The sequence below is a fragment of the Mus caroli genome, chromosome 12 (genome assembly GCF_900094665.2).
Source record: "Mus caroli chromosome 12, CAROLI_EIJ_v1.1, whole genome shotgun sequence".
NCBI lineage: Eukaryota > Metazoa > Chordata > Mammalia > Rodentia > Muridae > Mus > Mus caroli.
The window spans coordinates 68,724,877-68,752,152 of record NC_034581.1 but is presented as its reverse complement, the minus strand read 5'-3'; the positions used below and the strand labels follow the sequence as shown (position 1 = coordinate 68,752,152).

The 27,276-nt window shown below is 40.0% G+C and overlaps 1 protein-coding gene across 7 annotated transcripts in view; it reads right to left on the bottom strand.

Annotated features, from left to right (window-relative positions):
• The window catches only part of Syt16 (synaptotagmin 16), a 255,141-nt gene that overhangs the window by 113,260 nt on the left and 114,605 nt on the right, over positions 1-27,276 (bottom strand). For 6 of the 7 annotated variants that reach the window (XM_021179479.2, XM_021179478.2, XM_029484288.1 and 3 more), the window contains exon 2: positions 17,490-17,669. In XM_021179479.2, the coding sequence (XP_021035138.1) occupies positions 17,490-17,669 (180 nt within the window). Of the gene's footprint in view, positions 1-17,489; positions 17,670-27,276 lie in introns of those variants that run through there. The other variant, XM_029484285.1, reaches the window with a different exon arrangement.

Below are 27,276 nucleotides of genomic sequence, written 5' to 3'. Positions count from 1 at the left end.
TTTACACTTTTTCAGAATTCCTTTCCTTCCCCCTGAACCCAAACTAAATTAAGCCATCCTAAAATACTCTCTCAAAGCACCTCTTTTATAAAATAAACTTTGTTCTCTCCTACTACTCTTTCCTGTGCCCCCTCTCCCCTCCATCTGGTTCCCTTTCTTTTCTTACATGGTTGCCCCCTTCTGCTCTCTTAAATCATGTGTATTTCATTAGCCTATTTCCCACCACTCTTAAGATCTCATTCTCCTCTCTCTTGATCTAGTTACATGACCTACACATATATAAATATATACATGCATATATGTAATTTTAAATCTAGGTTCTATGTATGTATTGAAGGAAACATGTGGTATTTATTTTTCTGTAGTTCAATGCTCTACTACTGAGCTATAACTCCATATAAGCCTTTCAGAGTCTGGCTTCTTTCTCTCTCTCTCTCTCTTTAATTGGTTACTTTATTTACATTTAAAATGTTGCCTCCCTTCCTGTTCTCCCCTCCAAAACCCTCCCATCCCTTCCCCTTCCCCTTTGCCTCTATGAGGGTGCTCTTCCACCCACCCTCCCTGCCTGCCTCACCGCTCTAACATCAACATTCTCTGGGGCTTCAAGCCTCCACAGGATCAAGGGTCTCCCTCCCATCAATGTCAGATAAGGCCATCCTCTGCTACATATGTAGCTAGAGCCATGAATCCCTCCATGAATACTCTGGTTGGTGGTTAGTCCCTGGGCGCTCTGAAGGATCTAGTTAGTTGATATTGTTGTTCTTCCTATGGGGTTGCAATCCCCTCCATTTCCTTCAGTCCTTCCCTAACTCTTCCATTAAGGTCCCTAGGCTCAGTCCGATGATTGGCTGTGAGTATCTGCATCTGTATTAGTCAGGTGCTGACAGAGTCTTTTATAGGATAGATATGCCAGGTCCTTCTTGGCAGCAGCAAAAGTCGGGGTTTGGTGTCTGCAAATGGGATGGATCCCAAGGTAGGATGGTCTCTGGATGGCCTTTCCTTCAGCCTCTGCTCCTTTTTTTTGTCCCTGCATTTCCTTTAGACAGGAACAATTCTGGGTTAAAATTTTTAAGATGGGTGGGTAGCCCCATCCCTCAACTGGGAGCCATGCCTATCTAGTAGAGGTAGTCTCTACAGGATCTATCTGCCTGCTGTTGGGTTTTTCAGCTAATGTCTGTGGCCTCCCTTCCCCCAGCCTGGAACATGCTTGCTCAAGGGTGGAGCTACCGGCTCATTCGTCCTGCCACGCCCACTGCTGGAACCTGCCTTTGCTGCCTGGAGGCACACACGTGTTCGTCCTGCTACTGGACCCTGAGTTACTTGGCGGGAAGTTGGGTTCCCTCCCCCTTCCTTTATAACTGAGTGTCTGAAAATAGTAAAATTGAGCCTTGATCAGAACTTGTTGTCTTGGCTCCATTGTTTCTTCCGCCCCGTCTAGATTCCTCTCTTTTCAGCGAACTGCCATTCTCAGTTGAACCGTTCGTGTTGTGGACTGCGGGCAGGCCGCAACAAATGTCATCCTCACTGGGTCTTGGGAACCTCTCACTTTCCTGAAATCTGGAGCTTTCTAGTGCCCCCCCATGACCTAACACACACACACACTGCCACATATTTCTATTCATTGTTCTAACCCTCTAGACTTCTCTCCCATCTCTTCCTATACCTGATCCTGCCATCCCACCCCACCTTTTGGCTTATTTCTTTAACTGGATTTATTTCCAGACCTATCTATTTTCATGCAAATACCAAGATTTTGCTTTTCTTTATGGGTGAATAAATTCCAACGTGTGTGTGTGTGTGTGTGTACCACATTTTCTTCATCCATTCATATCTGCTGAAGAGCATCTACATTGGAAAAGTGACCTATGGTGACAGAAACCACAACAATAGATGGCTGTTGAGAGACTGACTCCATTTCTTGGCTATTGTCAATAATGCAGCAGTAAATGTGGACATGCAAGTATCTCTGAGGTATGCTGACATTAGAGTCCTTTGGGTGTATATTGAAGAGTGGTCTAACTGACTAATATGCTGGGTCTACCTTAGGGTATTTTTTTAACCTCCATTTTGACAAGTGATGACACAGTTCGCTTTCCACCAGCAGTGTGTAAGAGTCCCTCTTTTCCCATTCTCACTAGCCTTCTTCAATTATTTTCTTGATAATAGCTATTCTGCTGGGGGTAAGATGGCATCTAACACAGCTTTAACCTACATTTCCCTAATGGTTAAAAACACTGATCATTTTTAAGGATTGACTAGTACTTCTTATTCCTAATAGCACACATTATACTTTTATAATATATAATTGTCACTTGCTGGTGACTTATGTATTTCTTTTAACATTTGTTTTCTTTAATAAATTAGAATTCCCATGAAGTCTGGAAGCTGCTTGATATTTGTCTTTGTTGTGTTATCAGCATGCAGCAGAGTACCTGATGGTGACAGGACAGGCAATCAATATTTTTGAATATTGAATACATATCGCTATTGTGCTGGCTAGCTTCTTGTCAGCTTGACGCAAGCTAGAGTCCTCTGAGAGGAGAGGATCTTAATTGAGAAAATGCCTCCCTAAGATTAGGCTGTAGGCAGCCTGTGTAGCATTTTCTTAATGTTTGATACAAGAGGACCTAGCCTACCATGGCTGGTACCACCCCTGGACAGGTAGTCTGGGGTGCATGAGAAAGGACACCCACAAAGATTCAAGCTAAATGAGGTTCCAGTACTGAGAGAGAAGTGAACATAATAAGATCCCACCCAGACCTCAGGAAGCTACAATGGATATCCGCTGGCAAAGGAAAAATTAGTTTTCGCCAATGGAATCTCACTGAGTATATTAACACACATCAGGGTAGGCTTCATGCCCAGGAGTGTTTGGCCAACACAAAACAAACTCAGTAGTATTTTTGTAGAGTTTTGTCTCATTTTGTATTGTTTGGACATTTTTTTTCTTTGTTTTATTGGTCTTTTGCTTATATGTTTTGGTTTCTGTTTTTGTGGATTTGGGTGTGTTTCTTGTTGTTTGTTTTGTCTTGTTTATTTTTTTAAAGAGTAAGTAAGAGGTAGAACAGGAAATTGAGTAGGTATGTAGGTGGGGTTTTCTTAGAGGAATTTGGGGAGGGGAAATATTATCAAAAATTATGAAATTGGTTTTCAATTTATATTTAAAAAATTAACAGTCCTGGGGAAGCCTGGGAAAGCCATGGGGAACATGACAGTCAGCCCTACCCCTCCGTGGCCTCTGCATCAGCTCCTGCCTCTAGGATTCTGTCCTATTTGAGTTGCTGCCCTAGGTTCTCTCACCAATGGCATGTGACCTGAAACTTCTACACTAAACTAACTCCTCCCACCAAAGTTGTTTATGGTCACAGTGTTTTACCACAGCAATAAAAACCCTAACTAAGGCACCTATAGAAACACAAAAATGTACCTCATGTGCTTCATGCACTTAGCCCTTTGTTGTGTTTCTATAGCCTGTTATATTTTCCACTTGTAAGGACTTAAGATTTTGAAAACTAACTTTTTCAACTATAGCCTCAAAGCTCTTTCTCAGATTCACAGCCAATCAGTGAGAGCACCTCACCTTACAGACTGTGCGGTCATTACAGTATGGAGAGTCACTACCCTGTCACAGTAAGAACAGCAGACACTGGGATCCTATGCCTGTCACATCACTGAGTTTCTCAGGACTTGGGCTTACTCCTATATTTTCTACACAAAACGAAAGAGGTGATACACCCTCCTTACCCAGAATCATTGTCCACACAGTCGCTTCTGTGGAAAACTAGTGCTGCCTAAACATGAAAGTAATAAATAAAAACAAGTTTGTCCTTTTCTTGTTTTGTTTTGTGTGTGTATGTGTTTGTTTGCTTTGTATTTTGGGGGGTTTTTTGTTTGGTTGGTTTTTTGTTTTGTTTTGTTTGGCTTGGTTTTTTTGATGAGAGGTTTAGGAAAGGATGGAGGATATTCCTCAAGGTATCAGGTAGAGTGTGAGATGCATCCCTGTGCATGCTGGGTTCTATCACCTGCACCATAATAAGTAATTTTAAAACAAGAAACAATGCTAAGCATCCCTAAACAGATGAGGTAACAAGTGCCAGTCCTAGATCTATAAGCAGCGATGACTTGTATGGAGGCTCTCATTTCTTCCCCAGAGTAGTAGAAGCACAGCAGCCAGCCTGACAGTCCATCAACATAGCATCCCTACAGAATCTGGGGAAGCTTCCTGCTGCCCCATTCTTTCGGTTTGTTATTGCTGTTGATACCCAACACATCGTTTGGGTCAAATATATCTATGATACAGATAAACTAACTTATTAAAATTTCTGGAACTTGCCAAATAGAGTAAATGATAGCAACTAGTCAAGAAATAAGTTTTGGATCAAAATTAACTATATTCAGAATGTCCTTCATGAATCAGATTTGTTTAATCAAGAAGCCATTAAAAATAAGTTTTTTTTTAATTTTACACTATTTTCAAACTGTTGGCTGAACAAGCTGTTTCCTGAAGATGATGTTCATATTGTGCCTAGAGTCTCAGTGAGCCCAGTTCCCATTGTCACTGATATAGACAACACAGATGGCTGAAGTTGGTCTGCATCTGAAAGACACTCTATGACCAACAATTATACAACAGGTTTTAACCTCCTTCCATTAGGTTTGCAATGAGGGAAACATGAATCTTTCATCTAATGAAATTTTCATGCATAAGCAGAAATCTATTCCATCACAATTGCTAACCCATTGAATATATGTTCTACAAGGTCAAAGGACACAGTCCCACAGTCTCATTCATCCTGCCCCCCCTCATGTCTCTGAATGAGGGTATCAACTGAAACTCTCAAACTAAATCAATGCTAACCACTATTTGGTGTTTTTCCCATCGTTTCCTCTCAGTTGTTTATGCGAGCTTTCAACCCAAGCAGATAGTAAAATCAGTCATTACTGAAATGACTATTGCTACACATTTTATCTCCTTCATTAGCAGTTATGAAGATTAGGTTTCCTGGCGTCCTTGATGCCTGGGCTCTTAGGATAGTGACGCTAATAACATGACAATGTCAATGCTTTTGTGTCTGGCAAGCATTAATAATCAAATTCCCCTGAGATCCCATCAGAATCAGCAGCCTTAATGGGATCTTTGTGGTTACAAACAGAAGTAGGCTAGGCAGGGGGTACACAATGTCTCTCAGGTCTGCTTAGACAAGGTGGCCCCAAAGAACATTTAAAGACTGATTTTACATTCTCCTTGCCACTAGCAGAGAATTCCACATGAGAACTGTGAAGCACTGTTTTCTGAGTATGATATTAGGGCTGAATGTCTCTTAAGTAACTATATACATATGGCCTCATATAAATATACACATATACTACACTATACATATACATCATACACATATACATGTATACATACACATCAACACATACAAACACTGCATCAATTCAGGTAAAACAAGTATACATACATGTACACATGCACATACACACATACAATCATTACATCTATTTAGTTAAAATAAAATGCTAGCTATAGTTCTATTTTATTCCCACAATGCCTGCCAGTTGCCTTTTCCCTCTCTTCCTCTTTCAAGTCTTCCAGTTTCTCACAAAAAAAGTCACAGAGTTATGGCTTGCTGAAGGCATCAAACAGCTCTATGATCTTCCATTCACATGGTCCGACTCACACTCAATCAGGCCTCGTGCCCACTTCCTGGAAAGAAGGAGAATCTACAAACTAACTATTAGCCCCTCATTCCAAACAGAACTGTAGTGTTCCCTGCATCCTGCAAAGGAGCAGGTAATGACCGGAAATCCCTGTGTCACATGAAAAGAGTATTTCCTGTCAGCCTTCACTCTGAACAGAATCTCACAGAGGATATATACTGTTGAAGTAGGTTCAGCTTCCATGGGAAAATTCTAAGTGGAACTAATATGAGTTAGGAATTTAACCTCAAAGGCAAAGTATAGGAAAAATATGATCTACAAGCATTGTGAAGGTTTCTGACCTAGAACAATGAGGCATGAAGTCCAGCTGTCATGAGTGTTACTGTCTAGGGAACAGAGTGTAACAGAGTGACTTAGAAAGATCAAAGACTTTCTTTACATAACCTAAAACAAGCACTCCCTGCTAAAAAGACTCATTCCAAAGAGCATACACATCATAAGCAATTGGTTCCCCCCAGCTAGCTAGTTTTTTATTTTCATTTGGAGAAAGTAAATATCAAGTAGTTCAAATCTGGCTAACTAATCATAAGTCTTCTATGTTTGTCACAGTTGTGTGCATCTTTAGGGATTTTCTTTAACATTTGTAATTAAGTAACAACAACAACAAACCCCAAATGGAGATGAAGATCTTTCTAGAAAAGAGTCAAGGTAAGGACAGGCAAGAGAGCTCAGCTGGTAGACGCACCTGAAGACCTCAGTTCAGTCCCTAGAACCCACATGTAGGAAGGAGAGAACTGACTTTTGAAAGTTAGGTTGTCCTCTGAACTACACACATATGCACACACACGCACCACCTATACACATATAGGTGCAAATGAACGCACACCCACATGCCTACATACATGGAGATGTACATGTGTCCATGTTCACACACACACACACACACACACACACATAAATGTAGTAACAAAATTTAAATATTCAAAGTGCTCATACTTTAAAAGTAGGTTCCTCCCACCATCCTCCTATCAAATGCCCTACACTTTTACGGATTGACAATTGTAAATTAATGTTCTATCAAGACTTTGCTGGTGAAAAACAAAACCAGTATATGCAGGTTTTAAGCAAACAAGAATCCTCTCTGCCACTTATAGTCATTGTTTTTAAGTTTTAAGATCTGTTTAGAAGATCCAGAGTAGAAAAACTATAAAAAAAAAAAAAGATTGAAAATGCTTTTGGAATTTCTAAATGCACACACTTCAAACATCTGTCATCTTGTCATTAAACTTCAATCATCCAACTTGCAATCACAGGATTTCCATTCTAAGGAGAACTTTTATTGAAGAAGGCCTCTGACCCTTATTCACGACTTAGAAGAATGTAAATAATTTAATGAGTAACTATAGAGACACACCCTTTCATTTATTTTAATCTGTCGTGCTAAGCAAGCCATAAGAGTTTTAAACCAGCTCCTTCAATAATCCCTTTAAAACAAATTCCTCACACAGTGAAATGTGTGGAGTTCCAGACACCCACCTTTATGCTAGAGCACTGATCCTTTCTACTAACTCTATTCTATTCAAACAATAACTCCTTTCCCTTGCCGCCTACCTATAAATGATCCTTTAAAAGATTTAAAGCATATGCCTTTTTCAAATACATATGAGCACTACTGCCTGGCTGACAAAAGAATCACAAAAATCCAAAATCCTGTGACAACTGGAACTAAAGCAGCCTCGTGGTGTCCTTTAGACTGTCTGTAACCTGGTGAGATTTCTCTGGAAATGTCAAAGAGAGAACAATGGTTCTAATCGTACTACTCTTTAATGTTGGCAATCAAACCTTTTAATTTATTGTAACTGGCTCTCCTCTGATTAAAACTAGTAGGTGAACACTAACTCTAGCAAAAAAGATGTGCAATATAGGGCTCCTCCTATTCTTCCTCTGATGTCTACTGTAAGACTGGGCTGCTACTATCACCCAAGCAACAAACATTACGGGGTGAGTCCATATGCACAATCAGAGCTTTTATAGAGCTGTCTAGAACTCACCATAGTGACACTCCATGCTATATCCATTTTCAAACAGAAAGGGCTCCAGAGTTTCTGCTAAAAATAAGATGGAATTCTGTACATCAGACACATGAGCCCATATGTTATACAGTTATTGATAACATGGAAAACCATGGTGGAAATCTGCAGCTTTTGAGACTGTAGTGTGTGTTTAGGAAGTTCTCACACTTGGCTGTTAAACATTTCCAGCAGTGATCCATACTTATAAAGAGCTTCAGGCTTGCTTTTATTAATAGCCGGCATCACAGAGGAATCGCAAATGCCACAAGAAGAATCTGTTTCTAAGGTAACTCACCATGCATGCTTATGTAAATAATTCAGAAGCAGGGCTGCTCAACTGTAAGTGTGCCCAGATCTGTCAAGGGTTTCACGGTTCCTCCCAACCTTCCAATTTCATGCTTTCATCTCTACACTCAGCTGGCTGGAGAACAAGTTCATGGCCTAGATGAGTACAGCCTGCTTTCTAAGTTACAAGAAAGGAGATATAAGGAATGAGGAATTTAAGGGAACATCGCCTCTTGGGGAAAGTGAGAGAAAGAACTTGAGACAGAGGGTATAATTCAGAAATGAAGCATCACTGTTACTGAGAGTGAGCAGTGGGTGACAGGCACATGGGTCTGTATACCGTTCTCTCTCTACTTTCTTGTATGGCTGAACATTTTTCTAATAAAGGTTTTTAGTGGCAACCTTTTCACAACCTCTCTCTGACAAATTCACTGGAGGAAATGAGAACAGAACCACAGAAGGTAAGTTCCTGTGAAGGTTAGTTGTGTATGTCAAGTTAACTGGACCACTGTGCTAAAATATTGGCCAAAGATCATTGCAGGTGTTTGTTAAGGGTACTCTTTGTGTGAAACTGATATACAAAGTGATGGACTTCATGTGAAGCAGATTGTCTTCTGCTGTGGGTAAGCCATAGATGAACACTTCAAGTCTTGAATTTAGCAAAGGCTTGGAGAAGAAAGATCTCTTCCAGTCGACAGCCTTCTGGCAAGACTATAACACTGAGTCTTTCCTTGGTTTCCAGTCAAGCAGCCCACCCTGAAGACATAGAATTTGCCAGGTTCCTTAGCCACATAATTCATTAAAAACCAATCAAACTCCTCTTTCTTTCTTCCTGCCACTCTCTCCCACCTCCCTAAACACACACACACACACACACACACACACACACACACACACACACACACCACTCAACTCTGGCCTGCTCAGAATTTTTAGATATTCTATCAGCATTAAAAAGTGTATTTATAATCCCATTTAACATGAAACTCCATCTCATCAATTAGTCTTTATTTTATGTGCTTATCCCATTTATAATAACCTGTAATTATTTCAATTATTTGCCTCTTTGGTTTTACCTGTCTTCACTAAAAACATAATTTTCAAAAGATTAATGACTCCTCTGTGCCACTTCACTTCTAGCACATAGTCCAGCATATTGCTGGACACAGCATCCCAATGAACATGAACTCAATGAGTATCCTCCAAGCAGCAACCCTCAACTGACTCCTTTGGAATTTTCACCCACCAAATACACAGGATTCAATTAGTCATACTATGACAGCCACATGTGAGCTATTAACAAGCTTTGATAATTTTCCACTGTACAAGACCAAAAATCAAGTCACAATAATTGGTGTCTCAAAGTCACCCAAACAAGTCAGTAGTCATTACAATGAGATATAAGCTTTGCTGTATTTCTTCCAGATTCACAAGTCTCAATTATCTCCATCTCCCAGAATTGGAAGCATATGAAACTTCCAGCCCAATGAAAAGGCATTTCATAGACAGATATGCAGATTCTGCAAGTCAAGGAAACGAAATTAGAAGTGAGAAGACCATGCAGCTTAGCTTGCTAACAAATCTGGCCTTATTTTGCATATGTCTGGTGGGGAAGGGTGACCCAAGAATGATGAAGGGAATAGTTCCTGCTTCCAAACAAAGAAGAAAAAGTGAAGATTTAGGAAAGTAGAAGATCTCAACTTTCAAACAACTATCCAATTCATCATTTTCAAAAATCATATGTAATCCTAAATTTGCAAATTAAAAAGAAAGTATCTGCCAGGTATTGGTGGCACATGCCTTTAATTCCAGCCCTCAGGAGGCAAAGGTAGATTGATCTATGTGTTCAAGGCCAGCCTAATCTATAGGGTGATTTCTAGAGAAACCCTGGCTCAACCCCCCCCCCCAAAAAATAAAAACACACAAAAAGTACCTTATTAGCATGCATAGCTTTTAATCATCTTCTTAGAAAAAGAAGAATGGAAGAACATTGGGCTTCTATAGACTATAAAATATTTTATTTATTTAAAATTCATCTGAATAGGATATCCCAAAAGAAACCTATAAACTTAGATGCTGGTACTCAAAATACAATGCCAAAAAGCCACTCCAGCAAGGTAACTATGAATCATTCTGCTCCTACATTACCTGTGTAGATCATACACACATCCCCAACTGTATCTAACTCACCAACCATACTAAGAATCTGAAATATGGAGAAGTGAGTGCTAGTTAGATGGGTACATGCCTGCATGTCCCTCCTCATCTCAAAGGGCTGAAAGAGTAAAGCCATGAATATATATTGGTCACATCACTATAGAGATACATCTTGTCTGCTTTGCTTTCTTATTTTGTTGTTTAGTTTTTTGAGATAAAGAATCTGGCAGTTAATCCCAGGCTGACCTCAAACTCCCAATTTTCCTGCCTCATTCTCAGAAGTGCTAGAATTACAGGTATTCTCTACTATGCCCAGGAATGTATCTATGTATTTGTATTCTCATGAATGTCTCATATTTTGATTCAAATCTGCAAAATTTTTCATTGCCTTTTCTTATTTTGGCATAAAAGAAAAACAGTGGCTGTTAAAGTAATCATTTTAACACTATTTAAATATATAGCTGAGATAGCCACACACTTCTTTTTTAGACAAGTTCACTGAAAAATTTAAGTCTCAAAATGAGGAAGAGATAGATAGATAGATAGATAGATAGATAGATAGATAGATAGATAGACAGACAGATAGATAGATAGACAGACACTGTGTGTGGGGGGTGTGTATGTGTGTGTGTGTGTGTGTGTGTGTGTGTTATTGTGGTAGTTTTAATGAAAATGGCCCCATAGCTCGTAGTAGCTCATAGGGACTGGAACTATTGGGAAATGTGGCCTTGTTGGAGTAGGTGTGGTATTATTTGAGTATATGACTGTAGGGTAGGCTTTAAGGTCTCAGATGCTTAAGACAGACCAGTGTGTCTTATTCTCTAATTGCTTCCTGTGGATCCAGATGTAAATCTCTCAGCTCCTTCTCCAGCATCATGTCTCCCTGCGCATTGTCATGCTTCCTGTGAGCCACAACCAATTAAATGTTTTCTTTTACATGAGTTGTCTTGGTCACAGTATCTCTTCACAGCAATAAAACCTTAAGACAGAAGTTGGTACCAGGAGTGGGGTATTGCTGTATTAGGTCTAGCATTGTTTTCCTTATAGAGGAATGTAAATTTTGGGACTTTGGATCAGAAAAGCAGTTAAATTCTTTAAGTGGTGCATAACAGAGCATTTGAGCAGGAACATGAAAGACAGTGGTGCTGTGGGGGGTGATTTGACCTCTGGGGGCCTGGCTAAAATGGCTTTAGAATAAAATGTTAATACATGACTTAGAGGCTGTTCTTGTGATAGTCTGGAAAAGAATGTGGCTGCTTTTACCCTTGTCCAAAAAATATTTGCTTGGGGCTAACTTGAAGAGTTTTGGATTAATTGTGTTTGCAGAGGAGATTTCAAAACAGCCTCGTATAGACTATGTCTTGTGGGTTATTAGTGGCTGTGCAGATCTATAATGAAAAGAAGTAGACTAAACAAGGAAAGTTACAAAATGTACAATTTGAGGAGAAAAGGAGCACGAGGAAGTAGGATGGAACTAAATCCTGACTTTAAGGAGATAAACAGATTTTTAAAAATCCTGGTATTAAATGGAATAAAGGGAATGATGACTTCAGAACAAGACCCCACCCAGCTAAGCTTCTAAGCTTGTGAAAGGGAATTAAAAAGATTAGAGTCAGATGTGTTGGTGCACACCTTTACTCCTAGCACTTTGCAGGCAGAGGCAGGGAGATCTCTGAGTTTGAGGCCAGCCTGGTCTACAGATCAAGTTTCAGGGCAGTCAAGTTTGGACAATGAAGGAATCCATCAAAAACAGAAAGCTAATGAAGGTGTAACTAAATGAGGGAGCTGTTTCCCAGTCCCAGGAAATAGCAGAACTTGGCAACTTCCAGCACATGGTTCTGGTGTTAGACACGGGAATATAAGAAAGAGGTATAGAATTTCCTTCTACAACTAAAGAAAGTTGCTGAGGCCAGGCATGTGTCAGGGGAGTCCCTTCCTGTAGGCCTAAAGAGGCCATTGTGTAAAGATGAAGTCTGAGAGATGCCAGAGTTGTGGACTACTTTGTGGAAGAAACTGCCAACCAGGAGTAGAACCAGTCCAAAAGAAAGAAGTGTGCTGCAGTCGACAAAGCTGAAAGGAGTTGGAGAAGTGAAGAAAGCTTTGACATCAGACACGGAGATCCAGAGTTTGGGGTTTGTCCAACCAGTTTTCAGTCTTACTTTGATACAGTGTTTTCTCATTATGCTCCCTTGGCTCCGTTGTGTAATGGTCCTGTATAACCTGTGCCAATGTATGTTGGACATATGTGATCTGCTATTTTCATTTTGACTGTACAGGGGATTATAGTTAAGAGATTGCATGAGTATCAGAAGAACCTTTGAACTTTGGACTTGTAAACAGTTGAGACTATTTTATATAGTAGAGACTATTATAGCCCACCAGGACTTCTGAAGTTGCACTAAATGCATTTTGCAACTATGATATAGCTACAACCCTATGGGGGCCAGGAGGTAGAATGTGGTAGTTTGAATGAAAATGGTCCCATAGACTCATAGGGACTGGCACTATTGAGAGATGTAGCCTTATTGGAGTAGGTGTGGTGTTGTTAGAGGAAGTGTGTCGTTGGGTGGGGGGGTAGGCTTTGAGGTCTCTGATGCTCAAGCCAGGCACAGTGTGGTATTCTCTTCCTGATTCCTGCCAATCTAGACGTAAAGCTCTCAGCTCCTTCTCCAGCAGCATGTCTGCCTGCTTCCCATCATGACAATAATGAACTAAACCTCTGAACTGTCAGCAAGCCCCAATTAAATGTCTTCCTTTATAAGAATTGCTTTGGTCATGGTGTCTCTTTGCAGCAATAGAATAATATGCTAAGACAACTATAATATGCTAATCTTGAATCCTCACAAATACTCATTACTTAAATTTATAAACCCAGTTTTTATGCATTACTTGCAGGTAAGGAACATACTTTTCTCACTGTCCAAGATAAGACAGAAGCAGTATGGCTGAAGGTCCCTACAGGCACTGGTAGGCAGAAGCACACACAGTAGGGAATGTTCATCTTCAGTCCTTTATCGGGGTACCCCACCTCACCCCAGCATCTTTAAAACATCTGGAATTCTTTTAAGCTACACATCCCTTCCCCTGCTGCTGCCCTTCCCTGTTCTTAACTAGTTTGCAGTAGACTTTGTGATATAGCTTTTGTAAAAAGCTTTTGAGGATTAGAATCCAGCACAGCTCAACTTGACCTTGAGTTGCAATCTCTGATGCCTAACCATAGTCTATATAACAACTATCTAATAGGTATTGTTCTATCTCTTTGTAAAACCTTCCTAACCCTGCCTGAGTAGTGTGGGGAACAATTACTAGAGAATAGTAAAAAGAAAATCATATGTTCCATTCATAATCAACTCTCCTAATTTCACTGTTTGAAAACCTACAGTAGGTTGAATGGTTGACCACCAAAAGTTATGCTACATTCATATCTCTAGAACCTGGGCATGTTACTTTAGTTGAAAAAAAATTATGGGGCAGATCTGCTGATGTAATTAATTACCTGAGATGAGATAAGCTTCCTGGGTTATCATAGTGAGGACTAAATACAATGACAAGTGACAAAATAAAGACAGAAATATAGAAGGAGAGGTGGTGTGAAGAGGGAAGCAGAAACTAGAGTATTCAAACACAAGCTAATGGATGCCAAGGTCAATCCACCAGGCAAGAAGAGGAACAAGAAGCTAACTTCTCCCTGGAGCCTCCAGAATGGGAGTGACTCTGTGAGCATCCTAACTTCCAGACACGATCAGATCTGGAACTGTACCAGAGCGAATTTCAACAAAGACACCAAGTATACAGCAATCTGCAATAGCAGCTGCATGAAAGGAAACCCACCTGCCCAAATTCTACTGCACCCATCTTCACTGTAAAAGTGTGATAGGGTGAGTTGAATTGAGAAGATGAAGAGAGTATAAAAACAGAAATTAAAGTCCTGCCTCTGGGGTTAGGCAAGCTTAAGTCTGAGTTCTGCCAATCAATAGCTTAGAATAAACATCCATCTTGGTAAGTCACAGCTTCCTCACCCATAAAATAGATGATAATAGGACTTACTCGTTGAACTACTTCAAAGGAAATATGTATTTGAACATAGTGTAATCCAAATGTATAGATTCAATTTTAAAAAAAAAGAGTAGTAGCCATGATAGCCCAAGTAGAAGGAATTGCTGGGATAAGTAGGGGATCTCTGCTAGACCAGGAAATGAGCTCAAAGATGCAGATAAGGATCAAGACTTACGTGTAGACTGGGAAGGGATTTATTTTCAATAAATTTTCTAACTCACAATTGAAGAAAACTGTCTTTGCTCTATGTGATAGCTCCCCTGCCTCCCCCCAAAATTCACTACGAATGATCAACACAGCCCCTTAAATAAAGAAAGCAAATAGCATTCATGGAATACCGAGGAGGTCCGTGATAGCAGCAAGGGCTAAATAAATGTCAGCTGCCAGCTATCGCTGCTACTACCTGTGTTTCTACGAAGCCACTGATCCACCTAATCTTCCCCTTTCTAATTCCAGACACAGTGATAGGTATGTTCTAGCTATGGAAAAATACATAACCTAAAAGAAGACATATGGTATTTCCCAGGCAAATTATTTTACACAGTAGATGCAAAAAACAAATCAGTGCTTCTTCATCTCTCACATCACCGGATGAGCTGAGAGACTTCTTCCCTATTTCAAACTCTTTCCTCATATCATTAGATTAGAACAGTTATTTAGTTGTGGATGTTAAAGCCATCTTTTTATTCCTCAATATTTTTGGGGGGGTTTGTTTCATACAGCATAGTCTAAGAGCAGGACAGCCTAGTTGATGTTTAATCTTTCTTATTAGGTCTCTTCCATTCACAGAGCTCCAGAAGTTGCTATGGTAACCCTATGAGCCGAATAGGATCACAGAATGAGAGCTGGGAGAAACTAGTCCAGACTTATCAATTTGCAAATGAGGACTTAAGGCCCAGAGAGGTGAAGTGGGTTTCCCAAAATACTGTGGCCAATTAGCAGCAAAGTAAGCTCCAAGTGTCTGCCCCATGCTTCCTTCCACCACATGAGGCTGCCTTCCTTTCTTAACATTTGTCAAAATATGTTAGGAACATCCCAACTTCACTGAGAAATCAGTGCACTGAGGATGACAATTAGCGAAAATATCAAAGGTTAGGTAAAATGTGGAATAGAGGCATGTTTCCATGGCTTCTGATCCATGATAATGAATCTTTCAGGGAGAGATGTCAAAAAAGGGTGGTTGCTTCTTCAGGGTTGTCATCTGAAAAATCAGCTCTTTTTAAAGCTCCCTCCTGGTGATCCTGCCCTAGTCTGAGGCAAGTGCTTTCCAGTGCTTTTGTGCTTTCTTGTTTCATGATCTCAAAACCTCAACTTATCTGCAAGTATAATTTAGAATCATCCCTAGAACACTCCAAGAAACAAAAACAACTATGAAAAAACCCATGATCCAAGACAAATAAAGGGGGGAGGGGTGTTTTAAACAGCTCCAGCCTGAGTCTTTATTATTTGCAAAGGAAAACACCCCATCAGCTTCAGTCTTCCAGTTTAAGTAAAGAATGGGATGTGTTGGCATATATCGTCTTATCAGAAGACTTGCTTCTTTGCTCAATGGCCATAGTCCATGAGGACCATCAGCATAGACGCCACACCAGCACTTTTATAAAATACATCTTGTATTCTAAGACAAATCTGCCAGCATCCAATAATCCCAACATGCAGATAAAGAGACTGAAGGTCAGAATGATTCGCTGAACTCACCAAGGTCATCTCGGAGTGACAGTGAACTCTGATCATTCTGAATCCCGTCTCATTACTAGTCTATGACCAAGCAACATCGGCTCTTCTCCCTCAACCCAGACCCAGCTGGGACAGTAGTGGCTAAAGGAGTCACAAGTCCTCAATTTTATATGACAAGCTTCATTAACTATCCTGTTCTGCTTTCTAAAGATGAGTCAGATGCCTCGAGTGGAGTTCAAAAGAGCAAGACAATTGCAGAAGTGCCAGTCAGCTGGCGACTACAGCATCCTTCCCCTTGATTAACTCTGCAGTGACTCAAACATGTTTATGTGCACTTTGATACTCTGTCCCTCCAAAGGTGAAGCCTAATTCCCAGTCATCTGGACATAGACTAGAATCAGTGAAAAACAGAAGCAGACAGCAGTGGCAATGTATGACTTTGTAGATGAGGTTGCAAAAGGGAAATGTGGCTGCTCTTGACTCTCAGTGAGTCTTGAGCTCAGAAACCAGTTGCTCTGTCTTGAAAATTCAAGGAGCCCTGGAGGTATCCACAAAGACTGGAACTGAGCCTCCGGCCACTCTGGAAGTATCATTGCCCACTGACTTATCTGCAACCTCCCAAGAGACCCTGATCTGGAACACCCAGCTAGGCCACTCCTGTGTTTCCAAACTACAAAAATATGTAGTTTGAGATAAATGTATATGCAATCAAGTTTTGAGTGATCTGTCATGAAACAATAGATAACTGGCACACTTACATTTCTAAAGTATGACTCTACCATCAAAAAAAGCTGAACTATCTGTGGTTAAAAAGGCTGTTCTATCAATGAACCAAATGTTCTGTTTGGTCCATGGCTTGCTTGTAACTGAAAGGTGTGCTCACAGCTTTGGACCTACCAAAAAAGCATACAAAGTTGCTCCTTAACACATACCCTGAGGGGCACTCTCAGATCTGGCTACTAAGAGCAAGAGAACTGCTCTTCCCTGTCTAACCTCCCTAGATGACAACCTGGACCCTGTGTTGACAACCTGTGACAGTGTCCTTCATCACTAAATTTTATACTTAGAAAACTGAAAAAGTATATGCTTCAAGAGCAAGTAGTCACTTCTTCCTGTGACTTCCCCTTCATCAACTAGAGTTAGATAGAGAAGCTGAGACTTTCTTTCTGGAAAAGAGAGTGCTGTGTTCCAGGGTGGGAATGGTCCTTGAACACTGACCACCTCAAAAACAGCTAAACCATTAACAAGTCAGCATTGTTTCAATGTCAGGAAGGCAAAAACACTTCCAGATTCTTGTCAATCAACATACACATTGCCTCCTTCGATTACTAAATGAGGGGAGGGAGAAGACAAACTGAGGATTTAAAGAGCAGAGGGTATGGAGAATGGAGGTAAGTCTAAGGACAACAGGAAGAGCTAATGTATCCTTTAGTGGTGCCATTTATCTTGTCTACGATAACTATTACTGGCCAGCTCAACTGTGAATTCTTATGGGGCCACCTTGGGAAAAGTGCCACTTTTTAGCCCATTCAAATAGCAGTAGGTTGCGGGGCTCAGGAAAACATAAAGCATGGTGCTTACCAGCTCCTGTGGGGCCCCCAGTCTTGTCTCTCGAGTGCTTTCTCTTCCCTCGTTGCTCCGGGTGTGGATGCCCTCTTAGGTTTTCAGAGCACAGCTTCTTGTTGATGAAGAGGACAAGGACAGCCAGAAGGACAACAAAGACCCCAATGGCAGACAGGAAGCCAATGGCTTCAGGAGTGACTAGGAAGAAAACACAAGAGGGGAAAAAAAAGTCATCACTATTATAGGGACCCAACTTTTGGTTCTCACAACTAAATAGATTCAGTATTTAAACTCCTTCGAACAATGAAAGCTCTGTTGCCTCTTTCTTGGTAACATCCCAAAACTGTACTAAGGGGAAAGGAAGGGGCTGTGACTGGGTCCACCTCACTAGGCAGGTTTCTCCCACCACAGACCTCATGGTTTTACATGTGGGGTTTCCTCTACATGACATTCAACTCTTCTTGCTCCTATTGTGAGCCTGGTATTTGTTACCGCAAACATAAAGACAGATTCTTCAAATGGGTTGAGACACTAACAGTTGGCCGGTCCTATAAACCCACGCTGCTATAAAATATAACTGCCTGGAGCATGCAAGACAAGCAACCTGGGAAAGATTTTTCAGGATATACCAATCTATGTTGACAAATGAAAGAAAAGTCATTTCCTGGGCATGTTTTTACAGGCCCAAATATGCAATAGGATGGTTGCAGTACTCTACATATTCTTAAGAGTCCTTGATACTTAGTTCTTTAATTTTTCTATAAGCACTTAAAACAGAAACACCAGATTCAGCTCGGGGAAGAGTCCTGTGACAGTTAAGCGAAGATAGCATTCCATAAAGAAGTCTAGAAATTAATATACAAAGGAGTCAATCACATAACAAATGTCAATAAAAGTGAACCATGAGAGAAAAGTATACGTGAAACTTGAGGAAATAAGAGAAATTATAATGGCCAATCATGGTTGTCAATCTTACTATATCTGGAATCAACTAAAACCTGTTAAGAATTCACAGTTGAGCTGGGCCTGTAGGCATTTTCTTGAATGGATCATGTGGTGGTTTGAACAGGTTTGGCTCCCCTAGACTCGTATGTTTGAATGGGTGGCTCACAGGGAATGGCTCTATTAGGAGGTATGGCCCTGTTCAAATAGGTGTGGCCTTGTTGGAGGAAGTTTGTCACTGTGAGGGCAGGCTTTGAAGTCTCCTATGCCTAAGCTCCACCCAGTATGGAATCACAGTCCCCCCCTGGCTCCCTGCAGAAGACAGTCTCCTTCTGGCTGCCTTCAGAACAAGACATAGAACTCTTAGCTCCTTCTCCAGCACTATTTCAACCTGTAGGCTGCCATGATTTCTGTCATGATGATAATGGACTGAGCCTATGACACTGTAAACTAGCCCCAATTAAATAATTGCTTCTGTAAATTTGCCTTGGGCAGGCTTATGCACTTTAACCAACTTTTACAGTTCTTCTTTGTCGAACTATTTTATTTTAAAATAAATAGCATTCTATTTTAAAGATGGTCTCTTCTACCTGATATGTATGTGTATGTGTATATATATATATATATATATATATATATTCCTTTGGAATCACTAACATTTCATCATATCTATATGAATTTATATATTTTTGTTCTTATTGTCTTTTCTAGCTTGTATTTTCTTTAAATTCTGTTTAATAGGGTGAATAATTTGTAAAAGGCATATATAACTGATTCACATTGAATCGGCTTTTGGTAGATTGTTCACAAATATATATCATTCATTTGCCCCTTACTATCAATTTGTATACTGGCTTGAGACACACACACACACAGGCACACAGGGGTGGGGTCATTCCTGTCACTCACTACCTTCTGGCTTCTTGTCTCAACATGATGGGCTGCAGGTATGTGCCACTATGACTGGATTTCCTTCTTTTGACTTTGATTGGGCTGATCTTGTGATTTTATTTCTAATGACTTGGCCATATATTTAATTTCTTTATTTTTAACTTTGTTTGCTAGAAGATCCATTTAAAACTCCACAATTTCCTTTCTATTCACTTCCTACAGTTTTGATTTACAATGCATCTATTTTGTTACTTTCTGAATAAATTTCAGTTCAATCTTGAAAAAAATATAATTGCCTTGGTCATGGTGTCTCTTCACACCAATAAAGCCCTAACTAAGACAGAAGTTAGTACCAGGGACTGGGGTATTGTGATGATAGGCCTGACAAGGCTTTTGTTTGGAGGAATGTGAATTTGGGGACTTTGGAAAGCAGTGGAAGGCTTTAAGTAGGGCTTAATAGGCCGTACTAGTAGAAGCATAGAAGATAGTGGTGCTGGGGGTGATTTGAACTGTGGTAGCTTGGCTCAAGAGACTTCAGAAGAGAATAATTTTAGTTATTGTATTTTGCCTATTCTTGTTATATTTTGGTGATCTCTGAGGGTAAGTCTAATGTAAATAGATTTCAATTAATTGCATTGACAAAAGAAGTCTTTAAAAAATTCCAGCATAGACTCTGTTCTGGGGTTCACTTTTAAGATCATTTTGATCAAGCAGGGCAAACTTAGAAAGGAAAAACACAAAATGCATGGTTCAAGTAATAAAGGGGCCCAGAAACTAAAATGGAGCTGAATACTATGTTCAAGAAGATAAATAGACTAAAGGTATGGTGACTTTGGGGCAAGATCCTATCCAGCGAAGGAACATAGTGTGGCTATTCTTTGGGAGGTCTGGTAGGGGAGCTGGCAAAAAGATTGGAGAGGCAGAGGCCTAATGCCAGCTGTGACACGCCATCCCCTGCGAATACCCAAAAATACCAAAATGAGCCGCACTCTGCCCTGGTTCTGGGTTTCAGATCGCCCAGACTACGGACTACAGGTGACCATGGACTACTGGTACCATGAATCCCTAGGAACTTCCGTTCTTTCGCCCCACCCCTGCCGCAAGCCGTGCCGCACAGCGACTTTCAGTCCCGGGCTGATCACTTCAGGTTTCTCCGTACGGTGGCGCACCTGTCACAAAATACACAGAGTTATCCCCTAGGATTTACCTTGGCCAACTGAAAACCTTTAGTGGTGCACAGTGACACCAGCCCACGTTTTTGGGGTGCTGAGTGCAAAAGCTCCTGGTTTTCCTACTGACATTCCTGCAGCGAAGGTACGAGCCGGAGTCTTCTATTTCCTGTGGAACTTTGAGGTTGTTTTGTGTTGTCAGTTTCACATTTCATTTGAGAGAAAGGAGGGGTTTTTTGGTTTTTTGTTTTTTGTTTTTAATTTACATTCATTAACCACTTGAAATCGGGTGTATACATGATGACAGAGGGGCTATCTTGTTGATTTTCTCAAAGAACCAGCTCCTGATTTGTTGATTCTTTATAAAGTTCTTTTTGTTTCCACTTGGTTGATTTCAGCCCTGAGTTTGATTATTTCTTGCTGTCTACTCCTCTTGGGTGTATTTGCTTCTTTGTGTTCTACATCTTTCTGGTGTGCTTTCTAGCTGCTAGTGTATGCTCTCTCTCCAGTTTCTTTGTGGCACTAAGAGCTCTCAGCACTGTTTTCATTGTATCCATAAGTTTGGGTATGTTGTACCTTCATTTTCATTAAATTCTAAAAAGTCTTTAATTTCTTTCTTTATTTCTTCTTTGACCAAGTTATCATTGAGTAGAGTGTTGTTCATCTCCCATGTGTATGTGGGCTTTCTGTTGTTTTTGTTGCTGTTGAAGACCTGCCTTAGTCCGTGGTGATCTGATAGGATGCATGGGATTATTTCAATCTTTTTTTATCTGTTGAAGCCTGTTTTGTGACCGATTATATGGTCAATTTTGGAGATGGTACCATGAGATGCTGAGAAGAAGGTATATTCTTTTGTTTTAGGATAAAATGTTCTATAGATATCTGTTAAATCCATTTGGTTCGTAACTTCTGTTAGTTTCACTGTGTCTTTGTTTAGTTTCTGTTTCCATGATCTGTCCATTGCTGAGAGTGGGGTGTTGAAGTCTCCCACTATTATTGTGTGAGATGCAATGTGTGCTTTGAGCTTTAGTAAAGTTTCTTTTATGAATGTGGCTGCCTTTACATTTGTAACATAGATGTTCAGAATTGCGAGTTCACCTTGGTAGGTTTTTCCTTTAACAAGTATGCTGTGTCCTTATCTTTTTTGATAACTTTTGGTTGAAAGTTGATTTTATTTGATATGAAAATGGCTACTCCAGCTTGTTTCTTGGGACCATTTGCTTGGAAATTTTTTTCCAGCCTTTTACTCTGAGGTAGTTTCTTCCTTTTTCACTGAGGTGCATTTCCTGTATTCAGCAAAATGCTAGGTCCTGATTACATATCCAGTCTGTTAGTCTATGTGTTTGGATTGGGGAATTGAGTCCATTGATGCTAAGAGATATTAAGGAAAAGTATTTGATGCTTCCTGCTATTTTTTGTTGTTGTTTTTAGAGGTGGAATTATGTCTGTGTGGCTATCTTCTTTTGAGTTTATTGAAAGATTACTTTCTTGCTTTTTCTAGGGTGTAGTTTCCCTCCTTGTGTTGGAGTTTCCCATCTGTTATCCTTTGTAGGGCTGTATTCATGGAAAGATATTGTATAAATTTGGTTTTGTCATGGAAAATCTTGGTTTCTCCATCTATGGTAATTGAGAGTTTTGCTGGGTATAGTAGCCTGAGCTGGCATTTGTGTTCTGTTAGGATCTGTATGACATCTGCCCAGATCTTCGGGCTTTTAGAGTCTCTGGTGAGAAGTCTGGTATAATTCTGAAAGGTCTGCCTTTATATGTTACTTGAACTTTTCCCTTACTGCTTTTAATATTCTTTCTTTGTTTAGTGCATTTGGTGTTTTGATTATTATGTTTCAGGAGTTTCTTTTCTTGTCCAGTCTATTTGGAGTTCTATAGGCTTTTTGTATGTTCATGGGTATCTCTTTCTTTACGTTAGGGAAGTTTTCTTCTTTAATATTTTTGCAGATATTCACTGGCCCTTTAAGTTGGGAATCTTTGCTCTCTTCTATACCTATAATCCTAAGGTTTAGTCATCTCATTGTCTCTTGGATTTCCTGGACGATTTGAATTAGGAACATTTTGCATTTTGCATTTTCTTTGACTGTTGTGTCAATGTTTTCTATGGTATCTTCTGTACCTAAGATTCTCTCTTTGATCTCTTGTATTCTGTTTGGTGAAGCTTGCATCTATGACTTCTGATCTCTTTCCTAGGTTTTTTATCTTCAGGGTTGTCTCCCTTTGTGATTTATTTATTGTTTCTATTTCCATTTTTAGATACTGGATGATTTTGTTCAATTCCTTCACCTGTTTGGATGTGTAATTCTTTCAGGGATTTTTGTGTTTCCTCTTTAAGGGCTTTTACCTGTTTACCTATATTCTCCTGTATTTTTTTTAAGGGAGTTATTTATGTCCTTCTTAAAGTCCTCTATCATCATCATGAGATGTAATGTTAGATCTGAATCTTGCTTTTCCAGTGTGTTGGTGTATCCAGGACTTGCTGTGGTGGGAGAACTGGGTTCTGATGATGCCAAGTAGCCTTGATTTCTGTTGCTTACATCCTTGTGCTTGCCTCTTGCCATCTGGTTATCTCTCTTGTTAGTTGGTCTTGCTGTCTCTGACTGGATCCTGTCCCTCCTGTGAGCCTATGATCTTAGGCGTGTCAGCATTTCTAGGGAGACTAGCTCTCTCCAGGCAGGATTTGGGTACAGAGAGCTGTGCCATAGGATTAACTCTAGGGCACAGATGGAGACTGGAAGGATCCTTTTTATCAGAACTTCGTATTGCACTGTATGTAGTAAAGGGTTTCACAGGAATAATTTCATGTCAAGAAAATAATGTATTTTGAGAATACTCTCTACATTCCCAATTCTTCCCCCATCCTGTCCTGGTTTCTGGCCATTCATATTTTCTCCCTTGCTGTCTTATTCACTGTTCTATACCTGTGAAGAAACACCATAGCCATGGCAACTCTTATGAAAGAAATCATTTTGTTGGGGAGCTGAGAGCTATATCCTAATCCATAGGCAGAGAGACTCTGGGCCTTGTTTTCACTTTTGAAACCTCAACACCACCTCTAAACACTCCAAGTCCATGCTTCCAAATTCTTTTCAAATAATGTCACTCCCTGATGACTGAACATTGAAATGTATGCACCTATGGGGGCCATTCCCTTTCCATCATACTTGCCAACCTGGAATTCACTATAGCTATGTAGATAAAGCTGACCTGCATCCCAGATGCCAAAAGAGGGAGCATCAACCTCATCAGACACAGATTATCTAATCCCAAGAGGTGAGCCTTAAGCACATATACATATAAGAAGCACCAAATAAACTCAGCAGTATATATACATATGCATGCATATATGTGTACATATGTATATGTATATATGTATATACATGTGTACATATATATGTATATATATGTGTGTGTGTATAGTGTGTGTGTGTGTGTGTGTGTGTAAAACAATAATGACTAAAGAAGAAGTTATGGATTTGAGAGGGAATGGGAAGATGTATGTTTCTACCTGGCAGTTGTACCACAGATGAACTGTCTAGTTGAGAAAGAATGTGTTGCTAGGCTGTATTTGTTTTGAAAATTAAATCAATCTTTGGTAAAAAAAAAAAAAATGCTTTTTTAAGGACTTAGTCCTTGACTGCTATTGTTTGATACCATTTCCATTCTGTTTGACCTATAAGACCTGTTATTCTCCATGATTGTGAACTTGCTTATAATGGAATAAATTGTGTGTGTGTGTGTGTGTGTGTGTGTGTACAGTACACATGTAGAAAATTCTTCTCAAATTTAATTTAATTTTTTTAAGTACAGATTTTATAGTATATGAATTTTAATTTAAAAATAGGCTTTAAATTCCAAAAAAGTATCATTTTTAGAAAGACTGGAAGGAAATACATAGAGGAAAATAATTCTAGTTTTCTATGATTTGTTATAAGTGATGATCCTCATGTTTGAACATTCTTTAATTTTATTATTCAACATTTAAAATTATAAGTGGCATTTAAATGCTCTAAAATTCATAAGAATTTTCATCAGTACAGTGTTGCACTTAACATGCACCATTGAACACAGCAAGTCAAGGATTCTGACAGTGCAAGCCAAAGCAGGTTTGATGTTTCATTTGGGTCTACACAAAATTAGAAGCTTTAAAAGAAAAACCAACCTTAAAGGCATTCTATACCATATATATTATATCATAGTGAAGAACAAATATTCTATGTATCATCTGCTGTAGATGACAAGGATACATATGTCACGAAACTTCAGTGCCATCTGCAGAGTAACTCATCTAATTATTCCAGTAATTACTAAATTGGAAATCAGATGGCTGTGAAGTTCGGTCACATAGTTCATGTTGAAAACTTCCTCAAAGTTAACTGTATCTCTGGCAAGCCACTAGAAGGCTCCATCTGTTGGTTTATAAGCAAGAGCCCAAGGAGTGGGTAGAGCATAGAGTGATAGAGAGAAGTCTCTTGTGTCATAGTCATGAAATAGATGCTTGTACATTCCCTTCCATGGTCAGACTAAAGCCATCTGACTCACAAGAACTGGGGGAAAGAAAGTGAAACAATTAATAAAAACAGTAAGGTTGAAACCAGAGCAATGACAATGACAATGAGCAATGACAACAGAAACAAGATCAAAGTCTTACTCTCTGCACTCTTCTAGGAAGCATGAGAAATCTCACTAAAAACAGCAGCCACCACAAAGGACTCACAGCCATGCAAGATGGTGGCCACCCCAGGCTCTGGATAAACATCCTTCAAAATTCCCAATTGTTGGGAGAGCTGAAAGAAGACCAAAGAGTAGGCCATGGCACAATTAGCTGGGGTCTAGAGGACAGTAAAGTTATGACATTTAAAAGATAGATAGGGATAATAATTGGGTCTCCAAGAACAAATTATGAAAACTGAACATAAAGCCTTAAAATAGAATATGGGGCCTAAATACCTAGAAGCCCCTCCCCTGTCATATTTGTGAAATAAAAAAAGAAAAGAAGAAGTCAGCATGAGAGGCATGAGCAGTTCAAATGGAATGGTGGGCCCAAGAGCCATGGCAGCACAGACAACGTGACACAGTTCCTATAGCATCCAAGTCATCCAGTCATCCTGCAAGGACTCTGGTGTGTGGGTGACAAAAACAAACAAACAAACAAACAAACAAAAAACATGAAGCTGCCACAGCTCCCCAAAGGACAAACAGTGTTACAGCAATTAGTCACCAAGGCCCCAGGCTCCCCCTCACCTCCACCCAATCCCCAGTTTTCTAGATAGACCTTTTGGACCTCAAAGTACTAAGAAGGAAGCTCCACTGCGACTTCATCCTGAGCTACTATGTTGATGCTAAGGGTTTGGAACACTCAGGTTGCACTGGGTTGCATCTCCCTGATGGGTCTAACCACAGTCCACCTACATGAGTCAAGAAGGGGTGCCCATGAGGAGCAGTGGGCACAACGAGCATAACTGTAAATGGTCACCAGAGACATCTCCCCGTCACCTGCTGCTCACTCCACCCTGCTCTCCAGACACAAGTCACGTGGTTATCCCTTACAGTAGCTGGTAAGGCTTCAGGTAGCAGACTACTGTTGGGTTTGGGGACCTTTGCCTGCCCCATGCCTGCTTTCTTAGTCTTAGGTGTCTCTCTAAGCCATCCTGTGCCCACTCCGCCACTCCCACCCTTGGCAGAAGTTTCGTTTATAACCTCCACTCCCTCTGAAATTGGTCTTCAGTGAGGAATTTAAGACTTCCCATTGTTTGCTCCTCATGCCCTCATTGCCCATCACAACCTGACACTTGCTGTGGCCAGAAGAATCAGATGGCAAAATGAAAGAGAGAGAGAGAGAGAGAGAGAGAGACAGACCCAAGGTTAATGCTTACCAAATCCCTTTTCTGAAATGCAAGGAAAAAGAGTGGATCTGGGGAAGAGAAGAGGTGGGGAAGTTGGGGGGCGGGGGCGGGAGGAGAGAAGCAAGAGCAAACTATGCACTGCATGTAACATGGGAGAGATTAAAAAACATCAAATAAGAGCTGTAATGCCCGCTCTTTTCCCTATATAATACTTCTACAATTAAAAATAAATAAATAAGCAGTATCTTTGATATTTGAAAGGATATTGTGCTGTGGTTTTAAATTTGGGAGTAATTAAATAACATATGGTCAATAACCCTCATAGATAAAACAACAATTTCCCCCAAAACTGTATAAAACTATGAAATATTTCATAGATATACATGTATGTATGTATGTGTACACACTTATATCCACATACTGTGAGCAAATGCACAGCTCCACTCAAACCTTTGTCTCATTAGTATCTAACAAAGATAAGTTAACTACGTGTCCAAACAAATTCTTTGGAAGTAAAAAATAGACCTTTCAAAAAATAGGGGAGAAGGAATGGCTTAATGAAACCTAAGTGAGATTTTAACATGTTCCAAAATAAAACATAGCAACATATGGAGTCACTAGCAACCAATCATCTCTCAAAACACTTGAGAATACATTTGGGGTGCATGGAGTGCTATCTTTAATATAGTAATATATGTGTTGAAATGTGTCCATCTTCTTCTGAAAATTAAGTAGCCTAGCTTATCTGATCTACTTAGCTTATACACACACACACACACACACACACACACACACACACACACACACTTACTTCTGGAAGTCAAGAGTTGGCTGGTGAGATGGCTCAGCAGATAAGAGCACTGGCTGCTTTTCCAAAGGTCCTGAGTTCAAATCCCAGTAACCACATGGTGTTTCACAACCACCTGTAATGAGATCTGACGCCCTCTTTTG